Here is a 14,426-nt window from a genome sequence, read left to right on the forward strand (position 1 = left end):
TCAACCACTTGCTCAGATTATCAGGACAAGGGGAAAGACTTATGAATTAATTACTTATATGGCCTTTCTCCTCTCTAAACTGTGTTTTGTATTCAGAGAAAGAAAATTAGCATAAGTCATTTTAAGTATGAAGAAATGAAAATGCCACTGCTTTTATATTACAAGGAAATGTGACTTATCTACTGAGCGAGGAAGAAATCAGCTTCATTATAGAATTGTTAAAACATGGCTCAGTACTAAGAGCTCCTCCTGCTTTTGCAGAGGATAGGAGTTGGGAGTCCCTCGCACCATCAGGTAACTTATAACCATCTCTAATTCCAATTCCAGGGGATCTGAGACTCTAGCCTCCACGGGCATGGGCCACATGCACCCACATGCACACACACACACACAATTTATACATACTTAAAAATAATTAAAAATATATACTATTTAAAGACAGAAAGACTTAGCAATTGACACAGTTCCAGTTAGGAAATGACAGGGTTGTGATTTACCTCAGGCCTTCTAGTTCAAGAACTCACAATCTGAATCATTATGCTACTCTCTTTGAAAGTTACTAGGACCAGAAAGAAGGTATTCATAAATTAGGACAGAAAAGTGATGCAAGAATAAAATATAAAAGAAAGTAAGAAACAAGTAGGGGGGTTTCGTTTTATTTTATTAAGTATATGTTCCAAAACACTGTAGCTGGAACATGTCACTAAAATTTGCAAAAACAAAACTAGGAAACACCGGCATAGTACATAATGAATACTTTTAATCCTGGCTATCTTAAGCTTATGTAGACATAATACTTTTATAATCTATTTCCTTTTATAGTAAATGAATGAAGGGTAAGTAATACTAGAGGACTATTGAATCCTGGACTCTGTGACAGATGAAATATCCTCATGGAGTTATAAAGGGGCCCCAGGAGACAAGCAATCTACAAGCAGACCAAGTTAGTAGCGGTGGGTATTTAAAATGTCATGAAGATAACTGGAAAACACCTTCAGACACAGTTCATACTTTAATGAACATCACAAGACTGAGCACAAGATTGTGAGGCTGGGAATGTATCTTTTATGGTGGCCTCTTAGTCATGACTTTCACCTTTTTCCACTGTAAGCAAAGGATAAGGGGATGTCATGATATGTGACTTAACATGAAATAATGCACAGCAGCCAGACAGCCTATAAACATAGCAAGAGAGACAGGCTCTTAAATCAAGTCTTAAAGTCTACTCCACATCAGAAAACTCACACTGAGTAAAGAGTGATAAACGTTTAAGGATTGTGGGAAAATCCTGTAACATTTTACATTTAATCAACAGCAGAGAATTCAAACCGAAGATAAATTTTCACTAGACGCAGGAAAGCAAAAGCTACCAAACACCAGCATGATATAATACATACGCTGTGTCTATATTAAGTACCTCTTACTGTAATGTTTCCATACAATGCTACTTCATACTGTGTTTAAAATAATAGGGAAGTAATACTAAAGACAGTACAGAGTTTTGGTTTCTGTGGAAAGATGTAATAACCGTATAGAAGATAGAAAAGGGAACTGGGCGGTGGACAGAAAACCACCTCAAGTGAATAAAGAACCCAAGACCTTTAGGCTGTAGGCATCAGAAACACCACGAATGAGAAAGCCATTAGATTCAATAAAAGGAGGTTTTAAGAGCCACTTCCTTAGGAAAATCTTCAGATGTACTGCATACACAAGGCATCAGAAAAAACAGGATGGAAATTGAAGACAGTGCTTAGATGGATCTTTCTAACCACTCTAAATACAATAGCACCATCTCCACGTCACAATAGTCCCCTACACCCTGCTAAGTGTGTTATCACTTGGCATACTGTACATTCTTCCTCCACTAAAAGCCTGTAACAGGAGGGTGTTTATATCCTCAGTGCCTAGGACAAAATATGGCATGTTGTAGGCACATATTAGCTATTGAAAGGGTCTATTATAGGCTTATTGTTATGTGGAGTATTTGTTATTTTGAGGTTACTTCATTCTAAATAAAACAATTTACTCATCAAGATTAATACCAAAAGATGTATTTTCCTTTTATAACACCACAGTAGAAAGTACTACAACTATTATGGTCTATAAATTGCTCTCCAATTGTTTGGGGTAGGGGAGTAAATTGTACAAAAAGCACCCAGAAATACCCTCATAATTGTATCAACCAGTGAGCCCCCAAAGGTCATAAAGGCAAAAATGGAAGTTCTCAGCTTGTGAAGACAGTCTTATTTTCTCAGGTTTAGTGTCCAGGTAACACTTGACTCCTCCGAGGAAGACATGCTCCCTTTTGCTATATCAACCACTGGTATAGAGGGCATGGCAGTTTGGAATGCAATAGCAGCAACCGTCTTGTGCAAAGTTTGGCATTTCAAATCATGCCTCATTAATTCAGAAGACATTACTACCTACCATGCAATGAACAGTGTGTGCAAAGATAAAATTTTAAGATATGGAGTTCGTTCAGTAGTAAGAAAAAAAATTACAACACATTGTACTGTGGTGACATGTGAAAGGAAGCGAGAAAATAAAGGAACATCTAATTTCTACTGGAAAGGGCTGAAAAAAGCCTTTAGACACAGTATTCCTAAAGGTACGTCATACAAGTAAAGTAATTTATCTGGCCACAAAGACCAGTCCAGCAATAATGACGTCTACAACGGTACTATGGTTGTAAAACATAAGTGCATTTGGGAAAGGGAGTGGAAGCACTTGATTAACTGATTATGATCCACTAAAGAAATCTGTGCTTCTAAAATTCACATTAAAGATTTAGAAAGCTACAATATTTTCCTAATAAAACTTGCTAAAATGCTAGGTTACATAAAAATCTTGGCTGTATAAAGACAGGCCAAGAGTTGTGGCAGGGATTGTGGAATCTCCCTTGGCTTCCACTGCTTATTCAGAATTCTGTTTATCAAAAAGGAACCTCGCATTTTAATGTCTGAAAACCGTTGGTCTAGAACACAAATCAGAGTGTGTGCAGAAATAAGGATGGAAAGTAGGCCTTCTATTTGCTTATTTGGAAAACATACAAAATTGGAGGGAAATGAGGCAGAAAAGATTTCCATAAGAGATAAAAATTTGTTATTTGCTCATATTGAACTTAAAATGACCATGCAGTCAGTATTTGTCAAAGTGAAGACATTTAGCAGTCAATTAAAAATGAAATTCAGAGAGCAAGGAGAGTGGGGTTCCAGTTCCTGGCATGGAAACCAGCCTAACATTATAGGTGGCATAAGCCATGATGGCAGTGAGAAATACTGCTTGCCATGAGTATTTAGAGTAAAGAGAAAAAGAGAAGGAAGAGAATGAAACTTTCATGAGGACAGGCAGAAAATGAGAAACTACAGGAGAAAGAAGAAATAACAAAGATCAGTCTTCAACAGAAATTAGGCAAATTCTTCTCCTTTAAAACAGAAAAATGCATAAATAGAGTTGACTCCCTCATAATCTAAACTTCCTGTGGAAGAGCAAGGGTAGAGGTGACTAATGAACTTTGACTCTACCATGGTGGGAAAAGGGGAGGCACCTTAGTAGCTTTGCAGTTAGGATTGTTAAGTGAAGTCAATGTGTAGCAATACACTTTGAAGGATTGCATGCCTTCCATAAAACTTAGTCTCCTAAGAATGACTGGCTGACAAGATTAATGCAGTGCTGAGAGCCTGCCAAGGATGATGCTGCCAAGGAGATAAAATAGGAGAGGAAACAAGGGAGGCCAGTATTCATGTGATGATGCCCCATGAAGTAGGGGGCAAAAAAAAACATGAAAGAGGTCGCTGTTCAGGAGTTAGAGCAGTCTAGAGAAGCCCGTGAAAAGGTTGAAAGCTGTAGAATGAAAACAGAAAAACCAATGAAAACAAAGAAATTTTAAAAGCTGAAAAGAAGAGAACTGTCATCAGTTACTAAAATGTAAGACTTCAGAAAGAGAAACTGAGTGTGGCTCATGCTTAGATTCAGTTACAGAAATGACAGGAATGTGAAGATGTCACTGGGACAGAAGTCTAGTGCATCGGAAGACTTGAGGTAGGCAGAGAAAGGTGAGCAAGACAGCAAACTAGGCTCTTTGGCCTTCAGCATTTCAGTCTTACTGAAAGGCAAAATATGTGTAAAGTTCATTATATGCAAAGATGTGCCCTACAAGCATCTGAACTAATGGTGGTCTCATCTATACTGAATTTACCTTCTTTTTGGAGTAACCATGCAGTTTTTGTTTTAAATAAAATAAAATAATTTATAAAATGGATAAGTAAATTAAGTATTATTAGTAATGCATGGCAAAATAAATAAGTTTCATCTTTTAAATCCTTTGTTGTTTAATTACTGGAAATGAAATCTAAATATTAGTCACAATATTCTAATTGCCTACATTTATAGCTATACTTTATATTTGAAACAAGGAGAAAACCTGATTTCCATCTTTGAAGTATGCATACTTCAAAATAAGGAGATTCTGTGTTACATATATTTTAGTACAATAAAAAATATAACCTAAAATATTAGAAAACAACTGTCCATCTACATTGGGTTCCTCCTTACCAGTGGCAGGTTTATATGTAGTTCAAGTTCAGTTAGAATGGCATATATGCCATTCTAGAAATTAGAGAATATTCTTCACAGACCTAAGACCACTCAGGGAAAGGTGACAGCATTAGAGAAGCGTAGTGCACTGGGCACCTTTATGTAGTGTAACCGTCTCAAGATCAGTGTAGTACATCTCCTTTGTCAAAGCCTTCTTCCCCACTTCAGCATCTTTATGTATTTGAGTTGAGACCTAGATGAACACCTAGCTACAGCGCTGCTGAAAGAAACTTAAGATTTGCTTTGCGTTTGCGGTGTTCCACTCTTGCTCCTTCAGAGGTCCTTCACACACCGACACATACTTCTTCAAAATTTTTTCTCCTACTTCTCGGAAATCCAAGGTTTCTTTGTGTGTGGTGCAGCTTGCTCCAAAAACATCAGTATCAACTTCATGGTTTTCTGACTGCTGATCTGTGCAGTGCTTTAACCCCCAGTAGCACATCTCTCCACTGTACATCATAGCCAGCACATGGATGTCACTAAAGACTCCTGGGAAGGACATTTAGAATTCAGTTCTTACAACACTAATAAAAGCTCTGACAATAAACCTTTGTCATACCACTTACTAGCTTGGAGAAGGCCACTCTCACTAGCACAGGCCTAACTTAGTCAGCACTTCTCTTTTTCCTAGAAGCGTTCAACCCCCAGACAAAGCACACTACTGTCAAACAATTTTAAAACCATTTAAGTGTGCGTACTTAACATTTTAGGAGCCTCTTTTAGGGCCTTTTTTGAGAATTAATTTCACTGGTAGAGCCCTTCTAAAATAATACGTTAAATTCTGTATACTATACAATTCTAAATTATCACAGATGATGATACTCCAAAATGCTTTGTATTACTAGGAAAAAAAAAAAAAAAAAAAAAACCACCCAGGACAATTTCCATCAGAAGGTGAATTTAACATTATTCCCAGCAAGTATATAACTAAATATTATCAAAGCATGGTAATTTGTTAGCAACACAAATTACTTCGGTAGGGCAGGAGAAGTAAGAACATTTGTAATTCCAATAACCTTGAAGGTGGGCAGGATTACAGTTGCAGACCAGCTTCCTGTACTACATAGGAGTTCCAGGCTAACTTAGGCTACACAATAAAACCAAACTTGAAAAAAACAAGATTAAAAAGTTAAGTAATTAAAACAAAAACAAGTATTGAGTATATGATCATTCAACTTCTTAAGGTCACTTAACACAAATAAATGATTTATTCTAATTATTAAGTACTTGTGTGGTAAGGAAACTTACCTCAAATTAAGGATCATGATAACTTCACCATGTTGGTTTAATAAGAACGGCCCGCATAGGCTCACATATTTGAATGTTTAATCACCGAGGGGTTACACTATTTAAAAAGATTATAGGTATGGCCTCAAGGAGGTGTACCACTTGGTAGTGAATTTTCAGAGTTCAAAACCCCATGTCAGCCCAGAGCCTTGCTCTCTGCCAGGCCTAAGCTCAGTATCTCTGTCTTTCTTTCTCTGTGTCTCTGCTTCTATCTGTCCCTCTGTCTGTTTCTGTTTTTGTCTCTGTCTCTCTGCCTGCTCCTTGTGGATCAGGATGTAGCCCTTACCAGCACAACACCTACCTCTCTGCTTCCACCATGATGATAATGGACTAAACCTCTGCAACTATAAGCCAGACCCCAATTAATGCTTTCTTTCACAAGAGCTGCCTTGCTTATGGTGTCTCTTACAGCAACACAACAGTGACTATGAGACTAGCCTAAAACAATTCAATACAACTACAACTGTTAGCAGCAGAATTCAGTTCTGCTGTTTTAAATGTTTCGAAGCCCCCAAATTTGTTCTTATATGCTGTCATCTTCAAATTCTTCCTAAAAACAGCGGGAAGTGAGGTAAGAGGTTTGGCAGAATAGTTGACTCACTAAAGTACTGTATCAAAAAAAAAAGTAATTACTGGAGAGCTGAATGTAAGGTTTGCATTCAAAAAATGAAAGAGCTCACTACATTATGTTTCCTATGTATAAAACAAGTTCTACATAGCAAGGGCATAAAAAGCGCAAAATGTCTAACTAAAACTTATTTCCAGGATGACATTAATATTCAAATCTGATTCTGGTCAAAATTAAAATAAGCAAAAGTAATATGCTACATTAGCTCTCTCAAGTTATCTCCAACTCTGGCGCCCTCTTCTGGCTTCCATGGGTAACCACACACAGTCACAGGAACAGTAGGTTATATGTGTTTATACACATGTTATATGTGTACATATGTATGTGTGTGTGTGTGTGTGTGTGTATATATATTTACATATAAAACATACTTGTACACACACACATATTTATGTATGTCACAGCTTACTATGTACCCCTGGCTGTCCTGGAATTTACTATGTAGATCAAAGTGACCTTGAACTCACAGAGCCACATCCCTCTGCCTCTTGAGTACTGCAATTAAAGACCTGTGCCATCTAACCAACCAAAACTAAGTATTTTTAGTGGTTTTTTTACATTATATGAATTACTTGAATCATTTAAAATCTAGCATGAAATTTAAGTGAGAGTAAAGTTAGCAAGCTTTCTAAAATCTTTTAAAATTTTTTCAATCACAGAAAATTTTAACAAGAGACTACATTACCTGTACTCAGCAATTTAGCTGTGTCTAGGTCTTGGAAAGAAACACCTTCATTTAACTGGACAGGGCATCGATAATTTAGCATCTGTAGCAAGTAATTGATCCCATCAACAAGGTACTAAATAAAGAAGCCAAATAAATTAAAACATTACACAAAGACCTAGAAAAACAAGTACCCTTTCCACGTCCTTTCCTCAAAACTAAACGGACTGACATACAGGTCATATAATTACTATTCCAGTCCAAGGGCGTTTGGACTCAACATTCTAAGACTGTCCTAATATAGTTAAACCCACAAACACAAGAGTATGAATCAGGGAAAGAATGTCAGCTACAAACACATGCTGTGATAATACACTTGTTCAGAAATGTTATCAAAGGATAAATTCTATAAAGGTGGATTAAAAAGAACTTTACAAATATATGTGGAATTTTATTTGTTTTGTAATTCTTGGAACTGAACCTAGACATGCTCGACAGTACTCTAACATGCGACTAAATTTTTAGTCTTTTTTATGATTCAGATATAGTTTAGCTAAATTTTCCTACCTGAATGTATAACCTTCAGTTTTCAAGCTGATGAATACTATGGGTACATTTACACTGAGCTAGAACTCTTAGTGACACAATACTACAGAGAGAATCAGAGGTCACAGAGGCTCCTCAGGCGTACCTTACCTACAAAGAGATACTCACAACAAGACTACTTCAACCAAAGAAAATATTTAGAAATGTATCTTACATTCATGCGAACATAAAAATCAAGAACTTAAGAAACTCATGTAGTGTTCTCCTATGATGATAATCTTCATGTGTCATATTACTCTTCATGGAAATTCCAAGAACCTGTGAACCTAAAGTGTAGGTCCACTAGTCCAGACCTTCTCATCTCACTACTGCTATAAAATGCTTTCAATCCTGTAGATGGCCACAATCAAAATCATAAATGATTCTTTTTTTTTTCTACCTTTTGAAGCAAGTTGGATTTTCTGAGGAGCCACTCCCTTCTCTTAGTCAGCGAATGACAATACATGTACAGCAGGGCCCCTCGCCTCCAAGAGAGGCACTCCAGGAGCTCAGCCCCAAGCAAACCGCACAGCTGAAAGGAAAGAGAAAAGGAACAGCCACAAAGGAAAGCCGATTATCTACAAAAATCAGACTTCTAAAGAAAACTGAACAATTAAAAGCACTCATTTTATAGAACCTGTCCAAGTTAGGTTACAGAGGAAAACTTACATTTGAATTAAGTAGAAATAGTATAGTCTGTTGGTAAATATACATCAAAATAACTCTGTAATTTACAAATAGTTTTATAAAATACCTTGAGATTACAGTAGCAAATTCCACTACTATTTTTTGGAAAATGCAAAATTTATTATTTATTAAAAGATACTATTTTAGAAACACATTGATTTGAGATTGTATCTTTTTTCTAGAATGAAACAGGAATTAGAGACTAGAGTTAAGAATTAAACTGCTAAAATAATGAAAAGTTATATGCAAAAATGTATTTTAGTAAATCTAAAGTGTTTGTAATGGCATGGCCTTTATATCTTGGTAATTTACTCTTCCTGCTAACCTGTCCTAATGAACACACAGAGCCAAGAAGATATTTAGGTGGACACTGAGAAGGCACTTAAATACAAGAAATAATTTACTTCAAGTAGTACTTAGCAGAGCCAGCAAGATGGCTCAGCAGATAATGGTGCTTGCTGCCAAACCTCAAGGCCTGAATTCTATTCAGTAGCTAGGGATTTATTTCATAGCAGAGCAATAGAGTAGTATAGTGGTAGATTGTCCAATCTAGGCGTGCAACTTATAAATACATTAACTGAGTTGTGGTTCTCTGCATGTGCATACTGGGGTTGGAGATTTACTGGTCTAAATCTGGCTGGTATAGATATAAGTCTCTAGTGTTTCCCTCCATGGGACTAGAGGTGCTGAGTGAGACCACAGTAGTTGTTGGCATCTGTAGACCAGCCATGGGAACCACAGCCAGACAGCCACTTTGAGTTAGCTGTGGGGGCTGGGCAAGACCTCGGATGCTGACACCGAGCCATAACAAGCATGGGTTCTTTTAAAATTACCCGCTACATAGAACTTGTACAGTAGAAAAAGAGAACTGACTCCAGCAAGCTCTTCTCTGACCTCCATATGTGTACTGTGTACATGTACGTTCATGCACACATATGCACCCACAAATAAATGAAAATAAAAATTAAAAGAGTATCCAGGACTAGATATATAAATCCACCTACAGAAGACAGTTAAAAATTATGTGAACAGGATATCACAGACGTAACATAGACTATCAAAGGATGAAGAGGTCATACTTGGGCAATACTTGTCTGTCTCTAAAATGAGAAAAAAGAAGGTTTCTGAGAAAGAACAGGAGAATATTTCTTAAGATGATAGAGAGAAAACTGCTCAGCAGATGGATAATCAGCGTTACGAGTTGGAAATGCTCATCAGGATCAGGATTTTAAACACATAGTAAGAGCGGGGTGTGGCAGGACATGATTTTAATCCCAGTATTTAGAAAATGGAGGCAGGCAGTTCTGTGAGTCTGAGCCAGCCTGGCATATAGAGTTCAGCCAGCATTTACATAGTGAGACCTCGTCTCAAAAATTTAAAGGGGAAAAAAAAAAAGCAAGAAAAAAATGCATCAATTAGATTTTATGACTGTCAAGAACTAAGACTTGCAAAAGTAAAAGGGGCATGGGTCTATCTGTGTTAGAGAAGGATTCTGTGCTACACTGCAATTCAAATCCCATTACATAAATATTCTGAAAGTAGTCAATAAAATACATTTTTCTCATCATGGCCTGGAAGTGTTAAGTTCTCTTCCACCACCACCCTCTATCTTGAGACAGGATCGTTCTAAGTACTCTTTCTTGGCCAGCCTGGAACTCAGTATGTAGACCAGGCTGGCCTCGAACTCAGAAAGATCCTCTGCCTCCCAAGTGAAAGGATGAAAGCATGTAGCACACCACTACTGGCAAACGTCTTCCTTGAGTCTTAACATAAATCAATGATACGCCCACCACAACAAACATAGTCTAAAGAGCAGGGCAGCGGCAGCAGGACAATATGACAAGGTTCCGTCGTCACTGGAGAATGCAGAACTCACCTTGGGATGCATATTGCTTTCTTTAGCTAAGATTTCTGGTTCTGAAAGAAACGCGAGCAGCTCTTTTACTTTCTGTGGAGAACAGTCCTCTGGAAAATCCTCATCTACTAGCTTGTTCTCCTCAAAATATGTCATGTCCAGGATGGCCTTTACACAGAGAAGAAAGTGCCTCTGTAAGACATGGAGCTTTGCAGAATAAGCAAGAGTTACACATTAGAAACTTTACTAGACACTCAACCATGTTGGCACAGAATTTAAATGTGAAGCAAACCGCTGAGCCAGGGAGGAAGTGGTGGCAGGCGAAGGCGCATTTCTCACATGAAGGACGCGGTCTCCAATCTCTCCAGTCCCTCCATCAAACACAAAATATTGGATTACTTATTAAGGAAACTGGGCTGCAGTGGTCACCAAACTAACCAAGGCCTTTCAAAGTCTCTTCAAGAGTAAACTGAGTATGTAAAACACATGAAACACTCCAAGCACACAAAATCAAGATGGAGAACAACTGAAGAAAACACCGAATTCCAACCTCTGACCTGCACATGAATACACACAAATGCCTAAGTACCCATGTCCACATGAACTCATGTGCACACATGCACACCCCCAATAGAACCAGACTTCACATTTGCTTTAGTACCTGTGTATATAGTTCCAAAAGATTGGATGGATTTGAACATTCTTTCTCTTCTCCACATAAAAGTTTCAATTTTTCTAGAGCTGCAGAGGCTCGAATTAAAAAGTGATCTGTAAGTGATAAAAACATGATTATTTTACATAAATTCAAACATTTTAAACAAGGAAAGCTATGCATCATAAATGATATAACAAAGCTATACTATGACAAGATAGTGATATCTTACTTCAAATACTAAGTATTACATAAATAAACCCAATCACAATGAAGTAAACTGATTCTCAAAAGCAAAGGTGTGAAAGCTTTTTAGATTGCTTGTTACTATTTCTCAAATCCAGACTACATTCTTTTTTATGAGACTTTATTTAGGAATTAAGTATATAGCCCACTTCTTTCTTGGGTGTGTATGTGTAGTGTCTATATATGTGTGTGCATATATAGTAAAGTAAAAACTGATATCAAGCTATCTTCCTCAATCATACACATTCTTGAACACAAGCTTGTGATTCTGTTAGCCTACATTGCACTTGCTCTGGGAGCACTGGGATTACAAGGGCACCACTAGGCCACCTGACATGCTTGCACCGGAAGTGCTTAACCTACTGAGCCATCTATGTAGTTCTTAGTCTATTCTTACAATGTTTCTTTTACAATGTTGATATACTCTAAAGTACTTACAATCTTACAGCTTTTACTGGAATAATACAAAATCTACAAGTTTGCAGAAAGAGTGTCTGTTGAATGCATGCAATTTTATAAATGTACTAGCTAAATTAACTAAAAGAAAAATTGATCAGATCAAATATTCATAAAATATCAGACTGTAAACAATTCTAAGTTATCATACTTGTATGTCTAGCTGGTATAACTACAATGCCAATTTAAAGGGTTATATCTTATTCCTTTAAAACGTCAAAATGAAGGACTACAGAGATCGCTCAGCAGTTGAGGGAACTGACTGGTCTTCTAGATGACCCAGGTCTAAATCGCAGAACCCACATGACAGTTCATAACTGTCTCTAAGTCCAAGATCTGATACCTTCACACAAAAATGCAGGCAGGTAAAACACCAATACACATAAAATTGAAATAAATTATTAAAAAAAAACTTTGAAACTGAACAAATTACCGCATTCCTTCAAAACCTATAGGAAAACAAACAGAAAACAAAAAACCCCAATACCTCCTGCATGTTTTCTTACCACAACTTAGCCAACTTTCCAAACTTTACCATCTTAACTCAACCATCTGTTTACTACAATATTTTCTTTATTTCTGATTTTGAGGGCCCCAAAGATACTGTCCACCCTTCTACTTCACTTAATGAAGTACATATCCATACCACAGTACAAGACACAAAGTCTTTAAGCATCTTTTCTGCACTACAGAAGCTTTCACAGGCATCCAGCAGTGGACAGACAATGTAGTATTTGGTGAACAGATAAGCTGCTCAGTGTTAGAATAAAATACCATCAGCTATGTCAGCAGGTAGTCACTTAGTGACCTTAAGCTTTAGAGGATTTTCTACTGCTATAAGATCGCTCTTAAGTTAGCAGTCTTCACATCTCTCCTTGGCCCAGAAGTACCACCCTACTACCCAGAAAACAAGATTCTACTGAGAACCAAAATGGTCCAGACCATCGGCCTCCCCACGTCCTGTACAAGCTATTTATATTTTTCCCGTTAACTTCTGAGATTACTGTAAATGCAAAGACTTGTGCTGAACTGCTGAAGTCGCTGCTGAAGAGGAGTGTCATAGTTATTATTATAGGTCAGGTGTGGTGGTGGCATATCTATCATTCTGGAAAAGTCCATAAAAATACATTCTTTCTACTAGAAATATTTAAAGTAAACTGAGAAGGTTCCTATAATCTTCAGAGAAGGTCCTTCTTATAAGTCTATGCAGGACAATATCATACTGTTAAGAATGAGAACTATATGGCCATAAATACAGAGCACTCTTAAGTGGAATGATGGTTAGCACTCTATTATCTAGTTTGAATAAAATTGAAACTAACGATACTGACAACTCAAGAAAAACATATGACTGTTAAGCTAAGGGACCAATTTCCGATGTCTATTGATTTTGATGTATGAAAAAGGGCCAAGTATAATTCAAATACATATAATCTGGTGTTAAGTAAGCCCTGTTAGTAATTCTCCAGTAAGATTAACGTCAATGTTGCCTAGTAGATTGTAAAGCAGATAGCTACAGTTATGATTTTAGTAAATTTTCAGATGTATAAACAAAGCCTCCAAACAAGGCCATGGAACACTGAACCTCCTTTCCAGGCCTCCTTTCACAATGGATCATAGAATTCTTTCATAAGAAAATATGAATTACTGTTAGGCTCAGTAATAAGTAAGTAAGACTACCTGAGCTCTGGCTGACACATGACCCAGGGAGGTAACAGTGACTACAAATTCTATGTTCCGCTTGCCACAAACCAAAAGATAAAAAGCCTCAGTGTGGTCATATGTGCTTCATTTAATTATAGAACTGATTCCGTAAATACACCAACTAGTCAATCACCTGGGAGAAATGTTTCATTTCGGTCATCGTATGACTCTAATCACAAGAATTTTAAAGCTCATGGATGGTAAAGGCTCAACATTCAAAAAACAAAAAAAGATTACTGTCGAACCAATTGGCAACTGAGAATTTATAAAAAGCAAACCGAGTCTGATGTCAAAAGAATGACGTATTTCCTAACCTATTTTCCCTTCTAAGAAAATACCTAAGGACTAAAATGGGGCGGGGGGGGGAGCATTAAAATTACACCATAACTGTGTACAATATGTATTTACAGCTGAATTTTGAATTGAAAACAAAGTGGAAATTTACAAGGCAGTAATGAAAAAGTGAACTGTCATGCATGTCTCTCTGAATGCAAAAAAAAAAAAAAAAAAAAAAAAAAAAAAAACAACAAAAAAACATACTGTTCATTTTCTGGGCAGTATGAACATTCCGGAGAAAGTCCGTGTGTACTTTTATTTAAAGTCTACCCTTCTCGCAGATTCGACACCACACATCTGGTCGGATGTAAACAAAAAGGATTTCAAGGAACGTAGAAAACGCTGCATGGGTAACAGGACATCTGAGGAGAGGGCAGATGACTGCCCAATGGGGACCAAGCTCAGCAGTGCCAGCACCAGGGACCCCGCCTCGGACCGAAGGCCGCGCCTTCTGGCCACCGAGCGCAGCGGTCCCCTCGCATCTCACCACCGTCCGCCCACTTCCCTCTGCGGCGCTCCCTCACCGTCTTCCCCCGCGGCTTCGCTAAGGTGCTGTATGTGAGCCTGAGCCAGGTCCCCGAGCTCTTCCACCCGCCTCACCACACCGGACACCGCGGCCGCCATGGCCAGCTCGGGCGCGCCCGCCCTGTCCACGTGACCACGTGAGCCCCAGATCACCTGACGGCCTGGCTGGCGGAGTGGGGGCGGAGCCCGCCCAGCCGGTGGGCGG

General features: G+C 38.0%; 1 protein-coding gene across 1 annotated transcript; it reads right to left on the reverse strand.

Annotated features, from left to right (window-relative positions):
* Positions 1 to 640: 640 nt before the first annotated feature.
* AW549877 (expressed sequence AW549877) lies at positions 641 to 14,352 on the reverse strand. The gene is made up of 6 exons (NM_145930.3): positions 14,221 to 14,352; positions 10,964 to 11,070; positions 10,324 to 10,470; positions 8,161 to 8,292; positions 7,197 to 7,311; positions 641 to 5,085 (listed from the first exon to the last, which is right to left on the reverse strand). Exons 1-6 carry the CDS (start codon positions 14,318 to 14,320, stop codon positions 4,802 to 4,804), a joined length of 885 nt encoding a protein of 294 aa, NP_666042.2. The 5' UTR covers positions 14,321 to 14,352; the 3' UTR covers positions 641 to 4,801.
* Positions 14,353 to 14,426: the final 74 nt, after the last annotated feature.

The sequence above is a fragment of the Mus musculus genome, chromosome 15, assembly GCF_000001635.26.
Source record: "Mus musculus strain C57BL/6J chromosome 15, GRCm38.p6 C57BL/6J".
Taxonomy (NCBI): domain Eukaryota; kingdom Metazoa; phylum Chordata; class Mammalia; order Rodentia; family Muridae; genus Mus; species Mus musculus.